Genomic DNA, 25,945 nt, shown 5'->3' on the forward strand with positions numbered 1-25,945 from the left:
GCAATATGAAAGAGGCAGAAGGTTACAAGTGGGGTTCCACAGGGCTCAGTACTGGGATTATATTGTTTAACCTTTATATCAATGACATTGTCAGTGGATTGCAAGGGGATATTCAGTTGTTTGCAGATGATGTGAAGCTGGGAAATGTTATTAGTAATAGTGCAGATGTGGTAGTCCTGCAAGAGAATTTGAATAAGCTAGATATTTGGGAAAATGAATGGGAATGTCGGTTTGATGCAAGAAAATGTCGGTTTGATGCAAGAAAATGTGAGGTCTTGAGGTTTAGGACACATCGATGGGACGCTGCATACTCTGTTGGAGGAACTATACTGCAGGAAGTAGGGATGACAAGAGATCTGGGGTTGATGATTGATAGAAACCTGAAATTTAGGGGACATATTGCAAATGTGGTGAAGGTAACACAGAGGATTGCTGCAATAATGAGAAGGACACTGACCTGCAGAGATAAAAGAGTTAACATTCTGTTGTGTAAGACTCTTGATCAGACCACACTTATACTGTTGTTATCAGATTTGGTCCCCAGGATTTGAACGGGATAAATTAATTGTGGAAAGGGTACAAAGGCAGATAACAAAAATGGTTTGAAGACTGTACAATGTTAGTTATGAGGATCGGCTGAAGGAAATTGGACTGCACAGTTTGGTAGATAGAAGGATAGGTGATATAATTGAGACTTTGAAACTAATTAGAGGTGGTTATAGGATTGACACTGGGGAGTTCTTTCGCTTGGTTGAACAGCAGGAAGGAGTGATGACAAGGGGCCATTCCTGGAAGTTACGAAAGGAAACTGTGAGCAAGAGGGTGGGGAGTGGTTTCTTTGCATGAAGGTGGTTGAACTATGGAATGCATTACCTGATAAAGTGGTGAGAGCAAAAATGGTCAATGAGTTTAAGGAGTGGTATGATAGACATTGCTTTATCTGTGAGGTACTTCCCACGATGAGTCTTGATAGACTTCGTGTTTCTTAGGAAGGACCTCCCATGAAGAGTCTTTTGACTCCTTGAAGGCCTGAATAATAATAATAATAATATGTATATAACCGATGTGTTAACTGAGATATGCTTGAAGTAATAGCCAATATTTTTTACACTGTGTATATTAATATGTAGTGCATATTCATTTGAATACATAAATTTCATACTCATCAGATATATTAAATACAATGTAGTTTACTTGGTCTTTTATGAAATGTTCAATTTTATCCTTCATTGACAGGTTTGAAGAATTTTTTTACTCGCAAGGAATATTTTTATGATTTTTCCAGATTACATTTGTTATATGAATAATATATATATATACGTAGGCTGTTCAATAAGTAATAAGACTATATTTATACAGAAAACAGATTACCTTTAATCATCATCATTTACATGGTCTTTTTCAAAGTAACTACTGTGAGATACAATGCATTTGTCCCAACATTGCATCCACTTCTTAAACACATCTGAAAGTCATACGTTTTTTGAGGATATTTGTAGGATATTTGTGTTGTTCTTTCAAAACTGCCTCTGCAGCTTTTACACATGTTTTGTTGCTTTCGAAATGGTGACCTCTTAGTGGTTTCTTGAGCTGAGGAAACAGCCAGAAATCGCACGGTGCGAAATCAGGACTGTATGGAGGGTGTGGTAGGATATTTGTGTTGTTCTTCTGCAAAATATCCACTACACAACCAGCAATATGTGGCCTTGCATTATCGTGGTGCAATAAGAAGCCATTCTTCAGCATTGGACGCTTCCTTTTGACGTGCTTGATGATAATCGCTGCTGTGTTGATCATTGTCTCTGTGATGGATGTTGAAGGTCTGCCCTCACGTTCAAGATCTTCCACATTTTGCCTTCCTTCCTTAAAAGTTTTATGCCAGCGAAAAACACTTGCCCTCGACATTGCTTCATTGTGGAAAGCTTCGCGTATCATGTTAAAAGTGTCCGATGCCGATTTTTGCAAATGCACACAAAATTTAATCGCATAACGCTGTTCCAAGGACGCTTCCATTTCGAAGATTGGTCACGCCTCATAGGCGTGCCTAAACAAGCTTGCGTTTGGTCACCCTGGCACATCACGTGACACTCTGGCACATCAGCCCGTATACGCCATCTATCAACCTCTTTTGTTAATACAGACAGCAACATTTCTTTATTCCACAGAAATTAATATTGTGATGAGTGGTTTCACCACAGTAAAATTAGTCTTATTACTTATTGAACAGCCCACGTATATATACTTATTGCAATGGATTGACATGATTAAAGAAATTTGATGGTTAGAACCCAAGAAAGACCAAAATAGAAAAAATATTTATTATTTGAATGCACAACTAGATATGCATTCTTCTCTAGTAATTATTGCAGGCTTTATTATTATATGTATGCCATTGATTTATTTATTTAGCAGCCAGTTGATATTTATATTATTTATTTTTACAGATGGAGCAATTTGTTATAGACAAAACACACAGTGCTCTAGTTCTGGATGGCTTGCAGAATTCTCATCCTATTAAGGTTGACGTTAGAGATCCAGATGAAATTCATTCAGTCTTTGATACTATTTCATACAGTAAGGTAATATGAAGTGGTTACTTGTTAGAAATAGGATTGAAGATCATAAACAAAAGGTGTCTTTATTGACAGAAATGCATAATGGAAGATTTTCTAGTAATTTTTGGTAAAACATTAACAAAAATTTAGAAAGTTCATGGTATGGAGTACATTCCACTTCTTTTAAAGCATTAATAAGTTCCACATAAGGAATAGGGCCATCTTTACTATACTCTACCTCTGTGTTTCAATTCATTCCACATATATTCTGTGATGTTCAGATTAGAACCTCATTCTGGCCACTGTAATATTCTATTATTATTCACCACAGATATTTGCTATCATTACTTTATGCTGGCCACTGCAGGTATTAGTATTCTGCTGATGCTGATATTTACAATCATTGCTTTGTAACATGATGTGCCACAAAATCCACAGACCTGTCAACACTATATTGTTCATGAGTCTATGGGATGTTATCATTATCAGGTAAAATGCATTTTCCATATACTGTATCTTCTTTAGTTATGATGTTTTCATCTCATCAGAAAAGTGTGTAATATCCCATATTCAATGTGTATTTTTTGTTATTACAAACAAATATTTTGGTATATTAGATCTTTGAAAATTCATGGCATGTCACTTTCTGCATATTATACAAATGCTTATGAGGTTGCTCATTGCTGCTAATGACATGTTTTTCTGTATTCACTATATTTGGCATAGAAGATGGGAAATGATTTCTGAAGAAAAATCTGCATATTGCATAGTCACTATCATTGTTCATTGTCTTCAATTGATGAGGTGTCCCAGACTCTTCGTGGAATCTTCTTCTTCTGCAGCTTCTCCCACTTAAGTGGGGTCACTATTTTTAATGAGTCTCCTCCACACCTTCCTGTCTTGGGCTGTCACCACATCCAAGTTCTTCATCTTCAAGTCCTCTTCTACCAGCTCCCTCCATCTCCTCTTTGGCCGCCCACGCTTCCGCCTTCCTTGCACATCCATCTGCATGACCCTTCTTCCCACATATTCGTCCTCCCTCCTCATCACATGACCAAACCATCTCAACCTTGCCTATTGTATTTTCGCTCCTAAGTTCGTAACTTTCACTGTTCCCCTGACATAGTCATTTCTCAGACGATCCTTTCTGGTCACACTGCACATCCACCTAAGCATTCTCATCTCTGCTACTTCCATCCTGCTAATGTTATTTTTCCTCAGGGCCACAGTTTCTATAGCATATGTCATAGCTGGCCTCACTACTGTCCTATAAATTTTGCCTTTCAGATTGATCGGCACCCTCTTATCGCATAACACTCCAGCCATTTCCTTCCAGTTCCTCCAACCCGCTTGTATCCTGCATCCCACTTGCTTCTCAGCTTCTCCATCTTCTTCCACTGTTGAACCTAAGTATCTAAAGTCTCTCACCTTCCTGATGACATTTCCTTCCAGCTCCAGATCTGTCTCCTGGCCACCGCCCACTGCGCAACACATATACTCTGTCTTACTTCTGCTCAGTCTCATACCTCTCACTTCCAGTACTTTTCTCCATCTTTCCAGTTTAGTTTCTGCTTCTTCTCTTGAATCTACACACAGCAAGATGTCATCTGCATACAACATTGTCCAAGGTGCATCTTCTCTCACCTCCTCTGTTACCACCTCCATCACAATATTAAACAGAAACGGACTTAATGCTGACCCTTGATGCAAGCCAACTGTTACTTGAAAACTTTCTGTCTGTCCCAAACAGGTCCGAACACTTGTCTTCACATTTCTGTACATTTCCCGCACCAACCTGACATATTTCTCCGGCACCTTCTTCTCCCTCAGACACCTCCAGACTTCTTGCCTTGGCACTCTATCGTATGCTTTCTCCAGATCAATAAATACCAGATGTAGCTCCCTTTGTTTCTCTTGATATTTTTCCATCATCTGTCGTAACCCAAAGATAGCATCTGTTGTTGATCTACCAGGCATGAAGCCAAATTGTTCCTTTGCAATCTCCACCTCCTACCTCAATCTACCATCAAGAACCCTTTCTAGGATCTTCATTGTGTGGGACATCAACTTTATTCCTCTGTAATTTTTACAGTCTTGTGCATCCCCTTTACCCTTGTAGATGGGAACAAGAGTACTCTCCCTCCATTCCTCGGGTATATTTTCCTGTTGGCAAACTTTCATGAACAGGTCCCACAGCAGGTCAATTCCCTCTTCCCCCAGTGCCTTCCATGCCTCCACTGGAATTCTGTCGGGGCCGCTTTTCCATTCCTCATCCTCTTCATGGCCTCCGTCACTTCCATTCTACTGATGTTCTGCACCATCCCCTCAGAAGGCTGCCCATCTCCTCTGTGAGTCCTTGCATTTTCCTCATTCAAAAGTCCCTCAAAGTATATGTTTCATCTGTTTCTTATGTCCACATCCCTCCATAATACTCTTCCTTCAGCATCTTTGATCTGCCTCACATGTAAGATGTCCTTAGCTGCTTTATTTCTACATTTCGCTAGTTGGTAAATTTTTCTCTGTCCTTCCTTTGTTTCTAATTGATCATACAGATCTTGATATGCCATGGCCTTCGCCTGTGCCACAACTCTCTTGGCTTCTTGCTTTCTCTCTTTGTACACCTCTCTGTCCTCTTCCACTCTTGACTCATCCCACTTCTGCTTTGCCTTCCTCTTAGCTGTCACTGCCACTTGTACATCATTATTCCACCACCAACCCTCCTTCTGCTCTCTAATCTTTCCAGATGTCTCACCAAGCACCTCGATTGCACAGCTCAGGATTACTTTTGAATTATGTTTCCACCAGTCTTGTACACTTTCCAGTCCATCCGAAATCCTCTCTAACACTCTCTCCCTAAAACGATTCCTCACACTCTCCTCTTTTAAGCGAAACCACTTAATTGTCTTCATCCCATGGCAACCAGAAGTTCTTATCTTCAATCTTATTTTAAAGTCTGCGCACAGCAGTCGGTGTTGTTGTGCTACTTGATCTGTTGGAATTACTTTACAATTTGTCACAACCTTAAGATGTTTTCTTCTAGTCAAAATGTAGTCAATTTGTGAGCTGTTGTTACCACTTCTAAATGTTATCAAATGTTCTTCCCTCTTGAAAAAAAACGAGTTCACAATTTCCAGATCAAACGCTACTGCAAAGTCCACAACCCTCTCTCCTTCCTGGTTCATCATTCCCACTCCGTGGCCACCATGCACCCTTTCACAGTCTCTATTCTGTCTTCCTATGTGCCCGTTCAAGTCTCCTCCGACAATCACCATCTCATTTTCTTCCAATTCCCTCATTTCTTCATCTAACATGTTCTAGAACTCATCTTTTTCCTCTGCTGTATAACCAACTTGCGGGGCATATACACATAATACGACCACCTGCTCTTCTCCAAGACCCAATTTTATTCGCATGATCCTGTCGTTCCTTCTACCCACGTCCAGTATTTCACCCTTCATTCTGTCACACACTACAATTCCTACACCATCACTTCGTGGAATAGTAAGCAAAAAAAAAAAATGTTGAGTGAGAATATTTGGGAAATGAAAATAGAAAAAACTCAGTGAGTATGAGGTAGTTAGAAATAACTTTTAAGCTTTCTTAAGGGATTAATCAGGAAGAAGGACAAATTATTCTCGTGGAAAGGCTTAGACGTTGGTTATGCATTTTCACTATATAATTTAAGGAAATTACAACGTACTAGGATATACATTAAAATAAATTTTAATATATTTCAATATTTTGGCAACGTCACGTTGCCATTTTCAAGAACTTAAGAACAAGACACGTGCACGCAGGCACAACAAAACAGTAAATGAGGAAGAAGTCTGAAGCTATTATTTCTCCTAAAGTCCTGATGATGCTCTCTAGCAGGCAATGTTGGTATTCTTGGGCGATTGGGCTGAAGGTCTTCTGATGTAGGTTTCCCAAATTTGAGGAAGTCTCATGCAGCCAAATTTGTTGAGGTTTGGATCGTTTTTCTTAGGGCTGAAGTTGATTCCATGAAAAGCCTTTCATATCTGTATTTGCTATGGTGTATTATCCTGGCTTTCTTCCACTGTATTCTATGGCAGGTATCCAGCGCATGGTCAGCAAGACCAGAGTGGCTGTATTGGTGAAACCGGATGTAGTCCTTGTGTTCTGAAATTCTGATATTCGCTGTCCTGCCTGTTTGGCCAAAGGACAAATTATGTATGAAATAGATGGATGAATAGTGTCATTATGTAATTCCTATTTCCTTGATCATTCATTTTACTCCAAATCACTTTTAACTTCTTCACTTGAGGTATGTAGCCTCTCACTGCTGTTAACAAATATTTCTCAACTAAATATTAGACACTACTGATCTCTGTTCCTGTCTCTCTCTCTCTCTCTCTGCCTTAAAATTCTTTCATCCATTGTATTGCTCTGATTTTTAAGTCTGTTATAATCACCCACCTTATATCTATATAAATTTCTTCCCCGTTGATAATTCTGCATGCCTGCCCATCCATCAGTGTCCATCCAGCATAATGATTCTCACCAACTATTTGAAAGTATGACATCTCAGTCACAACAGATCCTCTGGTGATATGACCAGGTCCAAAAACTCTTAATCCTTGCATTCCTCCTACCACATGCTGCCTAAGACTTTTACCCCTCAAGAACTATAAAAATTCAGTTCTTTTATTACTGTATGTTGTTTCCTCTGCCCAGTTTGTATTGCTTACATCCCCATAATGATAACTATTTTATTTTGTAATTGCCGAACTTATCTGCCTAAACATTTTTCTGCTCATCATTATCTAATTTCTTGCTTTATAACAACACCCTCACTTAATATCTTTTTCTGTCCACTTCTACCTCACTATATATTCTCAAAGCCACCAGTGCCATTTCCTATTTGATTCTCTACCCCGAGAGGGCCTGACTTATCTTTTAACATGAGTAACACTCTCACCCCTGTTTGCTTTCCCTGTCCTCCCTTAATATACTATACCTTTCAATTTTAATTCCTGTTAGCATATCTTCCTATATCAATCAAGTTTCTCTGATACCAATAAACTTCTGATGTAGTCAATCAATGCCTGAAACTCTTTGCCTTATTCCTAATGCTCCTGGAATTTGTATATAGAAAAACCAGTGCATTATCAGTATTCCCATTACTATTATTAATCTCTGCAGACTCTACTCATCTTTGTAACATAACATATACTCTTGCATCTTCAGAGCCACTATTTCCACGGGAGGCCTTCCCTGCTGCTACTACCTTCCAACCCAGCAACTCTAGTTTCCCTGTTTTAACACTTACCCAGAAAACAACAGTTTCTCCTAATGCCTGCATCTTCTATGTTCAAATGCAATTCATTTCTTGCAAACATCTTCCTTCTTTCATCGTATATATTCCAAGCAACTACATATTCTGCTATCTCTCTTCATACACATTATCATCTCATTTATTATCACTGATAATAAATTATCAGTATTATCTGTATTATCATACCAAGGCAACACACTTGTATCTTCTCACTCACATCTTTCTGCTGCACATTTCCTAACATCAATCTCAAATCTCTTGCTACACAATTCACATTACCTCTCAGGTTATTTGTGATAATCATGACTATCATCCTTCCATATTTTTATCTTTCTTTATTGTTATTGCTACATTATCTATTGTTCACCCAGCAAGCACTCTTCTAACACTACTTTGCACAACCAAAATCAGTGAATCTCCATGCATTGCACTCCTTATAGCTGCATTTATTCCTCTCTTGCTGGCATCTCTAACCCATTTTTCTTCCTCTCTCTCTCTTGCTCTCTCTCTCTCTACTCTTTCTCACCCACATTTTGTCCTTCCTCTCATCTCTATATTCCTTGCTTCCACAGGGAGAAAAGGATAGATGGATTTATACAGTTGATCTTTTGCATACATTTGAAGTTTAATATTGCATTGCTTGTTTTTCCCACTTCTGAATCCATATTGTTCTTCATCTGTTATTTTATTGATCAGATTTTGACATTTATCCAATATTATTTTAAGAAATAAGTTCAAGACATTGGCCTTAAACTGAGTGTTATGTAATCTTCACATCTCAGTGATTTTGTTTAAGGAAAGATACTATAATCATATATTAGGGTAAACGTTTTTAAATTTAATAATATCTCTTTCTATCAAATTTCTTCTAAATTTTTTAGATTTGTTTGTAATTAAACCTATACTTGGTGCTTAATTTTATTTATCATTTTAAGAGCTTTTCTTACTTATTATTTATGTGGCACATCCAAGGAGTCCAAGAACTCGTCAAGGGAAGGCACGCTACTTTACAACTCTCCATTTCCACAATTTAATCTGCCAACAACACAGATTCGCTACTACCATCATCACTATCTACACAGAACACCATTTACTGTCCATTACTACCCCCCCCCACACACACACACACATACACACACATGCAGCTTCTGTAAATTATGTGTGTTCTCAAGGCTGATTTGCTTGTACATAGGATTAAAAGCCTGAGTTTCTAGGAGGGAAAAACCTAACTTATTTGGTTAAAATTGAAACTCAGTCTGTTTAATTCTCATTATTTCTTTTTGGATCTTTCTGTTACCTGAATATAGATCTGCAATATATCCATCCTCCTCTCCCTCAATTTTCTAGGATATCTATTTCCTTGAACTTCTTGATCTTTATCTTATATTTAGCAAAATTTTGGTGATTGTCTACAGTCTTTGCTTGACATCAGTCATTTATTAGCCATATTTCATATGCTTCATTACATTTCTGAATTATTTCTTTCTTTATTATTATTGTGATTCAAAAACTCCATGGTCTCACAAGACTGACTGCAGAAGGTTCAACTCTATTATTATTATTATTATATTTATTATTATTGCAATAACTATGCCAATTTACAAACATGATAAAAAAAACGATACTCAGAACTACAGACTAATAGCTACCTTACCAGTCATTTCAAAAATTCTAGAAAAAATAACACACACCAGACTACAGAACTATTTACAGAAGTACAACATCATCTCACAAAACCAATATGGCTTTCAGAAAACAAAAAAGCACCATCACAAAGAAACATTAGAGCTAATCCAAGCTAAATTTCCTCCTGATATCTCAGCCCTATTTCAGTTCGCAATGAACTCATGCTATTTCATTTGGCAGGGAAAATTCTACAAACAAATAGAGGGGAGAGCCATGGGTTCACCACTCTCCCCACCCTTGGCCAACTTCTTTATGGAGACTTTTGAAGAGAAAGCCTTAAACTCTGCCCCACAAAAACCAACCATATGGCTTCACTGTGTTGATGATGTATTCGCTATTTGGCCACATGGCTCTGACACACTCCTCTCCTTCTTAACACACTTAAACAACCAACACTCCAGAATCAAGTTCACCTGAGAAAGAGGAAAACAACTGCCTCCCTTTCCTAGACACACTAGTCACCCACCAGCCTGATGGAACCTTGTTTTCTCTGTTTATAGAAAACCCACCCATACAGGCAGATACATTTGCCAACAATCCCCTCCCCCCTCGCAACGATATCGAGTTATTAAGACCCTATATAACAGGGCTAAACTAATCTGTTCAAATGACAGTGCCCTTACCACTGAACTAAATCACATCCACAAAACTCTCTCAGCCAATGGCTACCCCCCAAAAAATATTGAAACCAGTAAACCACAACCCCCCCTTCACAACAAGGATTATTCTAAATCCATCACCATTCCCTACATCCGAGGCACCCCGGAAAAAATTACGAAAATCTTAAGAAAACATGACTTGACCTCTTGTTACAGACCATATAGAAAATTGGCATCCCTTATCCGCTCCACCAAAGACCAACCACTTCTCCTAGACCTACCTGGTGTATACCAGATCCCTTGCAGCTGTAAGCTGTCCTACTTTGGCCAAACAAGCAGAACAGCGAATGTCAGAATTTCAGAACACAAGGACTACATCCGTTATCATCAGTATAGCCACTCTGGTCTTGCAGACCATGCTCTGGATACATGCCACAGAATACAGTAGAAGAAAGCCACAGTAATACACCGTAGCAAGTTCAAGTTTGAAAGACTTTTTCATGAAACCAGCCTCATCTCTAAGAAACATGCCAAACCTCAACAAATTTGGTTGCATGAGACTGCCCCAAATTTGGGAGGTATACATCATGAGACTGCCCCAAATTTAGGAGGTATACATCATGAGACCTTCAGCCCAATGACCAAGAATACCTACATAACCTGCTACGGGGAACCATCAGGACTTTTAGGAGAAATGATAGCTTCCTGCTTCATCCTCATTTACTGTATGTAGTGCCTACGTGCACGTGCCTTTATTGTAAGTTCCTTGAAAATGGCAACGTGACGTTACCGAAATATTGGAAATATATATTAAAGTTTAATTTAATTTATATTCTATTGTACGTTGTGAATTCCTTAAGTCAATTAATAATTATCTATAACCAACGTATAAGCCTTTCTACGAGAATGTTAGTCTAACAAACAAATAATTCAAAGAGAGACAGAATACAAGGCAAATACAACAATCAGTTTGCTCTAGAAGGATATCAAATAGATAATTAAACATTGCTAATATTTACATAGGATGAGAAGCTTCTGAACTTTCAGGACAGAAAGGCAATCATTCCAATTGAAATTCTGATAATGTAACAGGGCCTCCAAACTTTCTTTAAGAAGATGTTAATATTTAAAACTGCTTCTGGTGAGAAGACAAATGCATCATTCCAGAGATACTGTGTTTAGTCTCAGTACTGTGTTGTGTGCATCTCAACTTTTAAGAATTTAAGGTACGCAGTGTAGTACTGATGTTCACTAATCTTTTTTCCACAGACCAGCCTATCTGTCTAAAGTTTGTTAGATTACATGCACAAGAGGTCTTGTAAATACTGGTTAGAAACAGAGGCAAGTTTGTCTTTTGAGTCAGAAAGAGATTAGAAATTTTGTTAATCAGAAAATACTTTGGTATCAGGTGAAAACATCTTCAAGATTCTGATGAAAAGCCACAACATGTGCAGTATTAATAGTGACCCTCTCTAGCTTTACACCACCTGCAAACAACTGAATACCTTGCCTTTTTTTCACATATTTTCTGTGAAAGTTTAGAGCCTCTGTTAACGCTGTCCAAATTTGAATCAGAATGATTACCTCCCTATCTCAAATGTTTGGGAGGTTCTCATCCTATCTAGTATCAGAAATGATTTATTATCTTTTTGATATGATCCTTTTAATGCACATTTGCTGTCATGAGTTAATTGATTGTATTTGCCTTGTATTTTGTCTCTTTTTGCATTGCTTGTTTGTTCTGCACTGATGATGTAATGTTAAGTTTAGTAGGAAATGTTATTGTTTTGAATATTAATGTTTGCCATTTTCAATGAGATAAATACTGTGTCTAATATGTTTCACTCTTAATTACCATCACAGATTCCATTGGCTGAACTAATGGTCCTAGTACTGAGCCCTGTAGAACCCAACTTGTAACCTTCTTTCTCCCTTTTTTTCTCTTAAACCATTAATGAAAACAAGAGCATTCTTGGACAAAACCATACTGATCTTCATAAATAATAGTACCCTTAGATCTTTATCTTTTTATTTTTTCCTTTTTAACTCCATAATTTTGTCAGTGATCCATGATTTTTTTAGAGCATTAAACTAACCAGTGCTTAAAACTCCATATCCTTCTTCTGGTTCATCTGACATCAGTACGCATGAATTGCTGTAACCATTAGGCTCTCTCACTGGTGTTTCATTAAGATTTGAGATTCAGCACTCTTTGATCTACATTCAGTATACTTTCATCACTCCCACTCACTCACTTTAAAGGTTCCTACATACTGGTTTATTTTTGTCTTCCTAAAGTATTCTAGTTTCCCAAATTCTGCACTTTTATTTTCTCATTGAAGAGCACTTTCTCCAGACTTGTAATTTCATATCTCTTGAAGTGCAAGCTGTCGGCTAAATTCACTGCTTACCTTTATGAACCTGCATTCATTCCTCATGCACAACCTATACACTTACCCACTTGTAATCACAATACTTCTCAGTTCATTCATATCATACTGTGGCAACAGACTACAGTTTTTAGTCTCTCACTCTTCTTTTTCATTTTTCAAGTAACTCTTTCACATTCTGTTGTGTTGTATGTAGATTGAGGATTAAGTAGTAGAGATGGTAGGTTGTGCACAGTGGTATGCCCTCCCATGATGAGTCCTTAAAATCCTTAGAGGTGTCACAAAATCATCATCATCATCATAATTTTTTTTTCAAATATATGTCAAATAACACTTTATAATCTGCCAAATAAATCATCACACACAGTATACAATTTAGGAAATAATACTATGTAGAACAATTCATTTTTTCCCTCCAAAGTTTGGCAATTTTTAACATAAATATTATTTACAATATAAAATTCACATTCAGTTCAGAAAGAGTAGATTTTTTATGGATATACATACATGCATATTCTTTTTTTTTTTTTTAAATAAAATTCATATATTACATTTTCAGTTTAGTACAGGATGTTACAGAATGTACTGTATGATATAGTGTATTCTGAAACATCCTGTACTAAATTAAAAATATAATATATGAACTGTATTAAAAGAAAAAGAGATGCAAAAAAAAAAGTGTGTGCAAAATTCATTTCAGATAAATAGCTAAATTCATTTCAGATAAATACTGAGATAGATGTGGACTAAGATAAAAATATTATTATAATACACACAAAGAGAGTGAAGTATATGTAAATAGGGATGAAACTCATTGTCATAGTTGTAAATAATATCTTTAAGGGTCAAGTGCAGGGACAATAGTTCTGTAGATGATATCAGTTAAGGTAACATGCCTGGAAGTTAATTGTAGTAATAGGATTGTAGTATGCTTTATAACCCTACTGTCTTCGAAGCTAGATTAAGCTTTTGTGAAGACAGTGGGATTATTTTTTATTTATTATTATTATTATTATTATTATTTGTCATCTCCAGGGAGTCCAAAGACTCATCGAGGAAAGGCATCTACTCTACAACTCTGCTTCCACCACTCACAATCCACCAACTTACCGCAACTACACCAACATTAGTATTTCCACAGACAATCACAAACATCCATGCCCATGGCAGGATTCGAAACCACAGTCTCTTGACTAGAGAGCGGATACGCTAACCACTCAGCCAGCCAGGCTGGCAATTACCATTGGTGTTTTGGTGTATATGTTATTATCTTATTATTATTATTATTATTATTATTAGACACCTCCAGGGAGTCCAAAGACTCATTGAGGGAGAGTGTGCCAACAGCATCGAACGATTGGTCCCCTTCTAACTACTAACTGCGCTCAAACTTACTTAACTGAGCCATTAGTAGCAGAGGCTCTACCAATCGACCAACCTTTGCCGGCACGTGTTTTAGTATCCCCTTATGTATACGTGTTTTAGTATCCCCGATAACTGTGTATCCTTTCAGTTCTATGGATGAGTGGTACTAATTGTGTTGGTACAACTTCCACAATTCTTGTTTTAGTGTTCAATAACTAGTTAGGTATTTTAAGTTGTGTGGAAGATTATTGATTAGAGTTGGTATCAGATGTCCTTTCAGAGTTCCTCCACATCTATTGTTGAAGTGCCTGCTAGTGTAGAGAGCCGTGGTATGCTCTCTACACTAGCAGGGATGAAATTCATTGTCATTATGTGGTATGTATCTCTCTCTGTTTACAGTAATCATTCTTCAAGTAGTTTTTTAATATGATTACTTAGTGTCTTAGAGCTGATAAGCTTAAAATTCTGTGTCAGGCAATTGAAGAGTTTTTGAACATTTCCTGCATATTGGTCCTCCAAAGCACTGTCGAAATGATTCTTTTCTGCAACAATTCTAATTTGGAGAGGTGACTGTTTTCTGTATGCATACACAGTTATGCTGTATCTTAATACTGTTTTTTCACAAATGCTGTGGAAAATAATTTTCTTAGTGTTAATTAGTATCCTATCCTTTACTTAGGACAATTTGGTTGCAATAATACGAAGTTTCTTTTGAAGTATTCAACGTGTTTGGTCTATTTAAAGTGGCAGTCAATATAAAGGCCAGGGTATTTAACAGGAGTTACAGATGTAGTTTCAGGATTATGGCAAGTGTTAGAATTGATAATATAATGATATGGGTAACTGTGAAGTGTAATTTATAGTGAATGTATGTATGCATGGGGATAATCAGCATAGAGATGAATAGATTGGTATGTGAGTAGGGTAGTTGAGACTGAGAGGATATATGTGGTAAGCAGTAATAAAAGTGATTGGGCAAAGGCAGGTGTGGTGGAAAAATCACAACAGACAAGTGGCTTGGATAAGACTGGTTATAGACCTAAAAGAACCTAAAATACATTAGTTCACCTTCCTTTTAGGAAAGTGAACTTCTTTGTTTATTTACAAATGCCAGGAGTATCAGAAATAAGGGAGATGAAATTGTTTCACTGATTGAGTTTATTTACCCCTAAATTGTCAGCATGCATGAAACATGGTTGCATGAAGATGATATTGTAATAGGAAGAGAAATGTAAGGGTGCAATGTTTTTCACAAGGATAGAAAAAGCAAGAAGGGAGGGAGAGTACTGCTGATGATAGCAGGGGAACTATAGTCCATATAAGGTAGACATGAAAGAGAGAAATAGTGGCAACGGTTTTGAAGCAGTGAGTTGGAGGTTGACAAGGAGAGATATTTAGTTGGGTGTTGCTATAGGTCAGGGAATGTAAACAGTAGTAATGAAAAAATGTATAAGCAACTTCAGTTAGCGAACAAGGAAAGAGTATTATTATGGGTGATTTTAATTATGGCAGTCTAGTTTGGAATGAGGTGATAGCATTTGAGAATAATAAAAATGAATTTTTCGAGTTCTTGAGAGACAACTATCTCAGACAGTATGTAACGGAGGGCTTGTGAGAATTGAGAGAGTATTAGATGTGATCAATTCATCAGAGGATGTAATTGTAAGTCAAGTTTCGCATTTCCCTCCAGTCGGTGAGAGTGATCATGAAGTGATCACATGGCACTGGTTGTGGGTAACTATATGAAGAATTCTATGAGGAAAGGATACAGCTTATTAGAAGACAGCTTGGAGCTATAACATGAAATGAGAGCTTGACAATAAGAAAATACATGCTGCTTGGGAACTAAAAGAAATGCATAACAACATCAATGTGTGAATGTATTCCAAAGGTCAAAAGGCTGAATAAGGTACATGTAAAAAATGTTAAACAAGGAGGATTAAGCATGAAATCTGGAAGAAGAAGGCACTTTGGAGGCAGCACAAGGTGAATAATGGTAATAGTCAGTTGCATAAAGAGCAGGTCAGGAGAGTGACTCATTTGGTAAGGACAACAAAAGTGTAGTATGAGCAGAAATTAGCAAATCAGACTAAGAAAAACCTTTGTGCATTTTTTTTGATATGTGGAAAGTAGAAGGAAGAATGATTATGGTAAGATGCCATTAATGGATGAAAGTGAGAGATTGGTGACTGCTGCAGAGGACATAGTCAAGGTGTTCACTGAGCAGTTCGTCAGTGTGTTTCATTCTCAGGTTCAAGTGTAGAAAATGAAATGAGAGAAAACTTAATGGTGAGTGAGCAAGAGGTATATGAGGAGTGAAGTAACCTAGATATCAATAAGGCAATAGGTCTTGATAATATATCACCACGTCTTGAGGTAATGATCCAAGGAGTTGGCATCAGCATTGGCTTGCCTGTTTAACAAGAGTCTTGCTACAACACAACTCCCAAAGGAGTAGAAGGAAGGCAAAATTGTTTGACTTCACAAAGATGATGATAGGAATAAGGCAACAAATTATAGCCCAATCTATATATCTAGAGTTGTAATTAAGGTATTGGAGAGGTTGGTGAGATACAGGATACCACAATAGGTTGATAACAGTGGTATTCTTTGTGCTTGTCAGCATGGGTTTGTTAAAGGGAGGTCATGTTTTACAAACTTGCTTATGTACTACAACAAGGTGATGAAGGTGGCGAATGTATTGGAATAGGAAGCTGTATAAGGAGGGCATGAGCATGCCATAAGGACCAGGTTCTTTGCATGGAGAGTGCTTAGTCAGTGGAATGCTTTGCTGTCATTGTGGTGAATATAGATACATTGAATGAGTTTAAGTCATAGTTTGTGGGGCTTCTATCTAACAGTGTTTGACTATATAGAGGTGTGGTGTTAATAATAATAATTTGGTACTGGATGTGTGACTCTTGAGTTTTTAATAATTGGGTTTAGTTATTATTTATTTTGATTGAATTGTTATGCAAATATATAGTTCATTCATTCATTCAGTTATTGTGACTTTGGAGGGGGCTATCGTGATGTCTTTGTGAATTGTTAGCATTGCACATTGTTGTCTGTATACTGATATATGAAAATTGTGAATATCATTTATGTATGTGTTAAAAAGTGTGGGTGATAATATTGCACCTTGAGGGACTTTGTGTTTGGTTTATATACCTGTGCTATAGTCGGAACCTATTTTTGTTTTGTTATTTTGTCTGAATTCTGTTTGACCAGTAATTCCTGAACCAGGAGTGTACTTTTCCAGGAATTCTGATGGAGTATAATTTGTCCAGTAATATTTATGGTTGAGTGTGTGAAATTCTTTTTTTAAATGATCTAACAGTATGAGTATGGAAACTTTGTTTTTATCCATCACTTTGTATATGGTGTCCATAAATACTATTACTATTAATAATAATAATAATAATAATAATAATAATAATAATAATAATAGTAGTAATGTTAATTATGAGGATCGGCTGAGGGAATGTGGACTGCAGAGTTTTGTGGCTAGAAGAAGGAGAGGTGATATGATTGAGACGTAAACTGTTGAGAGGTGGTTACAGGGTTGACAATGGGGAGTTCTTTTGTTTGTTGGAACAGAGGGAAGGATCGAGGACAAGGGGCCATCCATGGAAGTTAAGAAAGGGAATTGTCAGCAAGAGGGTGAGAAGTGGTTTCTTTGCATGGAGGGTGGTTGAACCTTGAATGCATTGCCTGATAGAGTGGTGAGAGCAAGAACGGTCAATGAGTTTAAGGAGTGGTATGATAGACTTTGTGTTTCCTAGGAAGGACCTCTTGCGATGAGTCTTTTGACTCCTTGGAGGCCTAAATAATAATAATAATAATAATACATTCCATTCACTGACAATTCTCCATGTAAAAAACTATTACTCACACCTCTCTTCACCACACTCTTGCACAACTTCCAGGAATAGCCTCTGATTCTCCCTCTCTTGCCTTCTACTGTTTTTATAATTCCCTCTCGATTAATCCAGTTAAATCCCCTCACTAACTTAAATATCTCTATCATATCACCTCTTTTCCTCCTATCCACCACATATATCTGCAATCTATCTGCAAACCACATTTCTTCAACTTCTCTCCATAGCCAGCATTCCAGAGTCTTGATATCATCTTAGTCACTATGGACCCTCTCCAGGATTTCCACATCACATTGAAAGCTAGGTGATGAAATCTGAGCACAGTAGTCTGACAAATGCTTTATACAATTGCACAACTACCTCCTTATCCCTACATGTTAGAGTGCTTTGTAACATAGTGACACTACAATGTGTGGTCTTTGCAACACTTGCAATATGCCCTCTAAATTTCAGTCTGCTGTCAACCATTACTCCCAAATCTTGAGTCTCATCCACTTCCTACAGTACAGCACTGTCATATAGTACACAGCCTTATATTTCTGCATTCTAAAATGCAACACCTTGCATTTATTAATAGTAAATCTACAATCCCACTCCTTTGCCCAAGTCAAGTCTATTCAAATCTTCCCAAAGGTAATTAATATCAGTGGCGCTACTTATAATTCGACCCAACTTTGCATCGTCAGTATAACAACAACAATAATAATTTTCTCTCCTTTTGTGCTTATCCTTTCAAATCATTCATACTTCGCAAGACTATTAACTTTTTTACTTTACTCCAGTAAAACATTTACTTTGCATAAATGGCACTGAAAAACTAATCCAAGATATTATAATTTATTTAAACAGTTTGAATATTTTGGGGTGTAATTAGAAAATGATGTTGTATTCATCACTTCATCACCACTATAGTCAAAAAATCACCATTGTTGACGATAAATTATTGATGTCGCAACCCTGACTTTCTGAGAAAAATAGCTGGCAACACTAGTACAGCAGTCAACATAAATACTTGATGGCATAAGTGTGCTAAGGTTAGATCACAGTATCTGTGACTTCTGAAAAATAAACTGTGCCAATTTAACTATGCACAGTTTCTGTTGTAGAAACAACAAGGGAAGTTTGTTTAATTTTTTTATGTATTGTCAATGTTTTTTATGCTAGTAGGCATTTTTTTATGTAACATTTTTACATGTTGTTAGTTTTCTGGTTACCCAAAAGTTGCACTACTATCGATTTAAATAAAATGAACACTTTGCCACAATTGTATTAAGTTCATTGGACAGTTGAAATTTAAAATGATTTTTTATGACTTTTAAAAGTTTACTTTTTTATTATTTTAACTTTTTATTTATTATATGTGTTTGTAGTAGTAGTATAAATACATGTTATATGCCATTAATTTCCTTGTGTAATCCACACATACATGCAGTATACTTTATAAACCTATTTTTTTCCTTTCAGTTGCTAACCCCATGCATAAAATGAGTGCAAGCAAGAAAAAATTTCATCAGTATTCAGATTAGTATTCGAAGTCCCGTTTCATACCTACTGCTCAGGATTAAACTGTCACCATTCTATTATGCGAACACTGTTTGATCAACGAATCAATGAAAAAAGATCATTTCGAAGCAAATTTGAAGATGAAACACAGCACTTATGTGAACTATGATTTGAACCAATTTAAGTCTCCAAAGGAGAAGTTCGAGAAAACATCAACAATAGATTCATTGTTCTTTGTACGAACTGCTAATACTCTTGAAGCTTGTTATGAAATTTAAGTTAAAGATACCAAGAAATTATATACTTGGTTTAATCCTTGATCCAAGTCAAAGCAAACAAGTTTGCACCTGAACTATTTTCAGAACTGGGGCAACTTGTATAAAGAAGCTAAGACTTCACATCACTTGCCTTAGTATCTCATAATGCAAAGTACATCTCCTTGCAGACATATATAATGCTGTGCATTATGGGAATTAATTTCTTGGTCAATAAAGGTTTTGACCTTTATTGACCCAAATAATATTAAACTGGTCTGGGTAGTGACCCCTCTCACAATGTATATCATTATACATGTCTGCAAGGAGATGTGCTTTTGCATGATGGGATACTAAGGTAAGTGATGTGAAGTCTTAGCTTCTTTATACGAATTTCCCCAGTCCTGAAAATAGTTCAGGCACAAACTTGTTTGCTTACACTTGAATAAAGGATTAAACCAAGTATATAGTTTCTTGGTATTTTTAACTAAGTGGAAAAACTTCCAACAACTTTATTATGAAATTTCTCTGCTCATAGCTAAATTAGGAAAAAAATTATACTATAGGGAAGGATTTAATTAAGCCAGCAATATCAACTTTTCTCAAAACAGTTCTGGAGAAAGATGACAAAGATATCAATCGAATGCCACTGAGCAATAACACTGTTAGCAAAAGAATAGATGAGATGGCTAAAGATGTGGAAATGCAACTTGTTGAAAATTTGAGATCAAGGAAATTCTCGATACAGATGGATGAATCAACTGACTGTAAGAGACAGTGAGGCTGTATTGATGGCCTATGTAAGATATATTGACAATGGTGAATTTACTGAAGAGATGTTGTTCTGTGAAGCATTGAAAACCACCACCACTGCCATTGATATTTACAATAAATTCAAATATTTAGATGAAGCTCAAATATCAATGAAAAATATTACATATTGTGCTACAGATGGTGCTCCTGTTATGATAGGAAAGAAATGTGGCTGTTTAAAATTAATGAAGGATGACAATCCTGAAATGTTACACAAGCAACATTTCAGGATGTGTTATTGTGTTATTCACAGAGAAAATTTAGAGTTTCCAAAAAACTTTCACCTGTTTTAAATAAGATATTTAATTCAGTTATAGAATGTATCAACACTATCAAAGCTAATGCCAAATGTGAACATCTTTTCAAACAGTTTTGTGAAGATAAAACTGCTGACCATGTAAGATTATTGCTTCACACCGAGGTGAGATGGCTGTCACAGTGGAATTGCTTGAGAAGATTCATGGAACTATTTGATATTCTTAGTGAGTTTTGAAAAAACAAACCTGAAATGAAACTCCTACAAACAGTTGATGGTCAAGCATTTGTGAGTTTTTGTTTGACAGATATCTTTGAAAAGCTAAATATGTTAAATAAGCAACTGCTAGGAGCAAATAACACCCTTGTTGATGCAAAGGCTATTTGGCTTCGTTGCATTTCTGCAATTTTGTCAAAAGAATGTTTCATCCTAAAAGTTTGACCAGTTTTATTGGCTAAGTAAGTGTGAGGTAACTGATGTTGCTGTACTTGTTATTGCAGATCACCTGAGCAAAATGGACTGTGATTTAAATGAGAGATTTTCTGATTTAAAAGAAATTGATTTTTCATGTTGGATAGCTCAGCCAATGCTAATAGACTTAACTGTTGTGGCCATGCAGTATCAAGAAGAACTCTCAGAAATGCAAAATGATGAGTCTATTAGAACTTTATTCAACATAAAAAGAACAATGGCATGGCTTTGTGACAAGACAGAAACAAAATACCTAAATCCAACTAGATTTGCAAGAAAATTACTATTATCTTTCCCATCATCATATTTAGTTGAATGTGGCTTTAGAGTTGTAAATGACTTGTCACTGAAAAAAAAGAAATCGCTTGGATATCAAAAATCACGGGGATTTGAGATTGAAATTGACTCAATTAGTATACCTCAAATAACTCTTTGCAGAAGACATCAAGCTCAAGGATCGCATTAACTTGGATTTTATTTTCCCAAGTTGAGTTCGATTTATGTTTTATAAATTTGTACTTCCTCAAAGTTTCTGGGAATGATGCAGAGGACACTGACTTATAGAAGTAGGGAGATTCTTGTTCTGTTGTATAAGGCTTTGATTAGACCACATATGGACTACTGTGCACAGATTTGGTCACCTGGTTTTCAAAAGGATGAAGAGATGTTGGAAAGGGTCCAGAGGTGACTGACTAAGGTAGTTTCTGACCTCTGGAATGTCAAATATGAGAAAGGTTATGAAGATGCAATTTACAGAGTCTAGTGGATAGGAGGAAGAGGGGAGATATGATAGAGACCTACAAGTTCGTAAGGGATTGTTATAGGATCAATGTTGGAGAGGTTCTATAGTAAACAGTGGGAGATCAGGGGAGAACCAGAAGTCATCCCTGGAAGCTGTATAAGGAGGGTGTGAGCAGAGGAGTGAGAAACAGGTTTTTTGCATGCAGAGTTGTGAATGATTAGAATGCCTTGCCTGAGAGTGTGGTGTCTACAGAGAATTTGAATGTGTTTAAGGTGTATGATAAGCTGGTGTATGAAAAAAGGACTTCCTAGATGAATCTTTGACTCCATTGGGTCTTGGGGTAATAATAATAATATACAAAGTGTAATATAAAATTCATATTCATTGAAGAATGTCAAATTAAAAACAGTTTTGCCTATGTTCTTTTTTTATTTGAAGTAGCTATTTATATTATACTTTTTCAGAACTTGGTTGACTATTATGCTAGAGGGGACATCAAAATCTTTGAGGCATTGAGGTGGGGCATGATCCAAAAAAGGTTTAGAACTAGTAGTGTAGTATCAGAGATGATGGATAGAAATGGATAGGGGAGAGTGTAGAAGAGTCATGTTTGAGAAGTGGGTTAGTGGGACTTGTAGAGTTTTAGAAACTGAAATGAACTAGCATGCGTGTTTACAAACACTAGAAGTATTTGAAACCATGGGAATGAAATTGTAGCATTGATAGAGTTCATTTGTCCAAAAATTGTTGGTGTAAGTGAGACATGGTTGAATGAGGATGACATTCTGGAATAGAGATGGAGGGGATATGTAGTCTTTCGTGAAGACAGACAAAGCAAAAAGGGAGGAGGAGTGTTATTGATGATGGCAGAGGGGATTGTGTCATCTAGGGTGGAGATGCCAGGAGCAAATACTGACAGTGGTTTTGAAGCGGTATGGTGTGAAGTGGAGGTGGACAGGATGATTAGTATGGTGTGCTACAGACCTGGTAATGTGGAAAGCAATGAGAAGGAAATGTTTAGAGCAATTTGATTATGGTAATATACATTGGAATGAAGAGACCATCAGGAACCAAAGAGAATGAATTTCTTGAGTTTTTAAAGGATAACTACCTTAAGCAGTTGGAAGTTTTTTCCCCTTGATTAGACTATAATAAATTTAGTTTAATCCTTTATCCAAGTGTAAGCAAACAAAGTTTGTGCGTGAAGTATCGTCAGGACTTAGGCAACTCATGGTAAAGGTGGGCCAAGCTCTCATCACTCCTTGTCTTGGTATCTCCCATAATGCAAAGCACATTTCCTTGCAGACATATATAATGCTATGCATTAAGGGAAGGGCCACTATCCAGACCGGTTTCGACCTTTATTGAGGTCTCATCAGTGGGAGCCAGACCCAGAGGTGGTGATACTAAGGTGGAAGCAATGGAAAAGTCATATTTACCTATGCGAGCTGCCAAAAGGTGTCTCACCTTATTATTAAATTACTCTGGATTTAGAGAAAGATGTTGGAAGTTATTTTCACTTGGTTAGACTATAATAAATTTAGTTTAATCCTTTATCCAAGTGTAAGCAAACAAAGTTTGCACCTGAAGATACTTCAAGCGCAAACTTTGTTTGCTTACACTTGGATAAAGGATTAAACTAAATTTATTATACTTCAAGCAGTACATAGCAGATGCCACACATTAATTGAAGGTCTTGGCTTTGATTATCTCATCAGAAGATGTTGTTTTAAATGAAGTGTCACATCATCCTCCATTTGGTGAAAGTGATCATGAAGTGACTTGAGTGGTGGACAGGACTTTTGTGAGAAAGAGTTATATGTGGAACTGTAAGGCAAATGATTATGGCAAACTCAGTAGGCAGCTTGCAGTGATATCATGGAATGAGGAATTGCATGGGAAGGAAATCGATGCTGCTTGGTCTCTACTCAAGGATTATCTGGCAGAAGCAATGACTGAATGTATTCCAAAGGTCAGGAGATTAAATAAGGTAGGTGTAAAATGGATAACTGAAGAGGTGAAGTATGCAATGTTGAAGAAAAAAACATTGTGGAGGCAGCAGAAGATGAGCGGAGATAATCAGATACATGAGGAGTACAAATAGCAAGCAAGGAAGGTGACTCACTTAGTGAGAATAGCAAAAGTGTGGTATGAGCAGCAGTTAGCAAATGATGTTAAAAGAAATCCTAGCTGGTTTTTCTCAATATGTGACTAGTAGAAGGAAGAATGCAATAAAAATAAAAATAACTAACACTGGGTTTATTGGTTGTAAAGATTTGATACCACTAATTACTGACTAGTTTCGCCACATTAACTAGTGGCTTCATCTGGGTTTTTTGATGAACGTACAAATATAAATTAACAACAAGCTTTGATTATGAATCGATACATTACTAAAAATATACTGAATGCATAGGAACCATTAAACAAGTACAATAGAAACACATGCAGCATGGATGCTGGCACATGGTCAGTCATTGTTCAGCAGGTGCGTCCAATAGTTAGCAGAGAAATTAAACTTTGATGTGTTTAGAGATCTGATGAGTGACTTCCAAATGTCACACAGAATCATCCTTTTGTTTCTGTTTAGGGTACCTTGTGAGTGGATTACCACTGTAGCCTCTTAAAGGACCTATAGCTCTGCAAGAGCTGTAGTCTTCTATGTATGGCATGGACCTCTTATCCCATTCAATATTGTGGTGAGTGTTGGAGAAATGGAATGCAATGCCAACCCTGAACTGTCCTCTGTTGTTGTTGACATCTCCAATTTGTTCCTTTTGTCTTATTTCTAAACTTCTCGAAGTTTGTCCTGTGTAATTAAGGCCACGAGAACATGGGATGTTGTAAACTGTAGGATGTTTGTTGAAAGAGTTGTGGTCCTTGGGTGAGCCTAACAAATTTCATACTGTCATAATTAATTTGAAGGCTACTCTAATATTATGAGATTTCAGGCGATTAGCAATTTTTGCAAAAGTTTGCCAACAAATGGGATGAAAATTGAAGTTCTGTAATGAATATCATGATTTGTTGTAGAGAGGGATTAGAGAGTAGTAATTTTTTTGCTATTTTTTTAGGATATCCATTGCTGATCAATAGTTGGAGAATAGAATGTAATTCTTCTGTTAATGTTCCTTCATCTCTTATAATAGAGATCGCTCTCTTTTTCAGTATATGTACAATGCCCAATTTTTGTGAAATATGATGTAATAAGGCGAAATGTAGATAACCACCTGTGTGGGTTGGCTTACGGTATACACTAAGAAAAATGCCTTCATCTGCTTGTTTCGTAATTAAAATGTCTAGAAAAGATAACTTTCCTTCATTCTCATGTTCCAAGGTGAATTTGATTTTATGGTGAAAGGAGTTAATAGATGCCACAAAATCATATAACTCAGCTGCACTGTGTTTTCATATTATTATTATTATTACCACTCCAAGACCTCATGGAGTCAAAGACTCATCTGGGAGGTCCTTTTATCACACACACACACACACAGCTCATCATACTGTGTTTTAAACACATTCAAACTCTTTGCAGACACCATATTTTCAGGCAAGGCATTCCAATCATTCGCAACTCTGCACAAATAAAACCTGCCTCTCACTCCTCTACTCACACCCTCTTTATACAGTTTCCAGGGATGACCTCTGGTTCTCCCCTGATCTCTCACTATTCTCTGTAAAACTTCTCCAGCATTGATCCTATAACAACCCCTTATCAGCTTGTAGGTCTCTATCATATCTCCCCTCTTCCTCCTGTTCACCAGACTCTGCAAATTGCATCTCCTCAATCTTTCCTCATACTCGACATTGAAGAGGTCAGAAACTACTTTAGTCAGTCACTTTTGGACCCTTTCCAACATCTCTTCATCCTTCTGAAAACCCGGTGACCAAATCTGGGCACAATAGTCCATGTGTGACCTAATCAAAGCCTTATGCAACGGAACAAGAATCTCCCTACTTCTACATGTCAGTGTCCTCTGCATCATTCCCAGAAGCCTTTGTGTTGTCTTCTCAATTTTGGACATGTGTCCCCTAAATTTCAGATCCTTATCCACTATCACCCCCAGATCTCTTATTTCTTTGACCTCCAACAATGTATCCTCACCAAGCATAAATTCTGCATCCCATCTT

At 36.9% G+C, this 25,945-nt stretch overlaps 1 protein-coding gene across 1 annotated transcript in view; it reads left to right on the forward strand.

Moving 5' to 3' along the window:
- LOC150096378 (glutamyl aminopeptidase-like) overlaps window positions 1-25,945 on the forward strand; it is a 365,847-nt gene that overhangs the window by 117,051 nt on the left and 222,851 nt on the right. The window contains exon 7 of the mRNA XM_090409047.1: window positions 2,445-2,579. Within this exon, the coding sequence (XP_090265173.1) occupies window positions 2,445-2,579 (135 nt within the window). The remainder of the gene's footprint in view (window positions 1-2,444; window positions 2,580-25,945) is intronic.

This window comes from Typopeltis vanoorti, chromosome 19 (assembly GCF_054136105.1).
Source record: "Typopeltis vanoorti isolate ZY-2024b chromosome 19, IOZ_Tvanoo_1.0, whole genome shotgun sequence".
In the NCBI taxonomy this organism is placed as follows: Eukaryota; Metazoa; Arthropoda; class Arachnida; order Uropygi; family Thelyphonidae; genus Typopeltis; species Typopeltis vanoorti.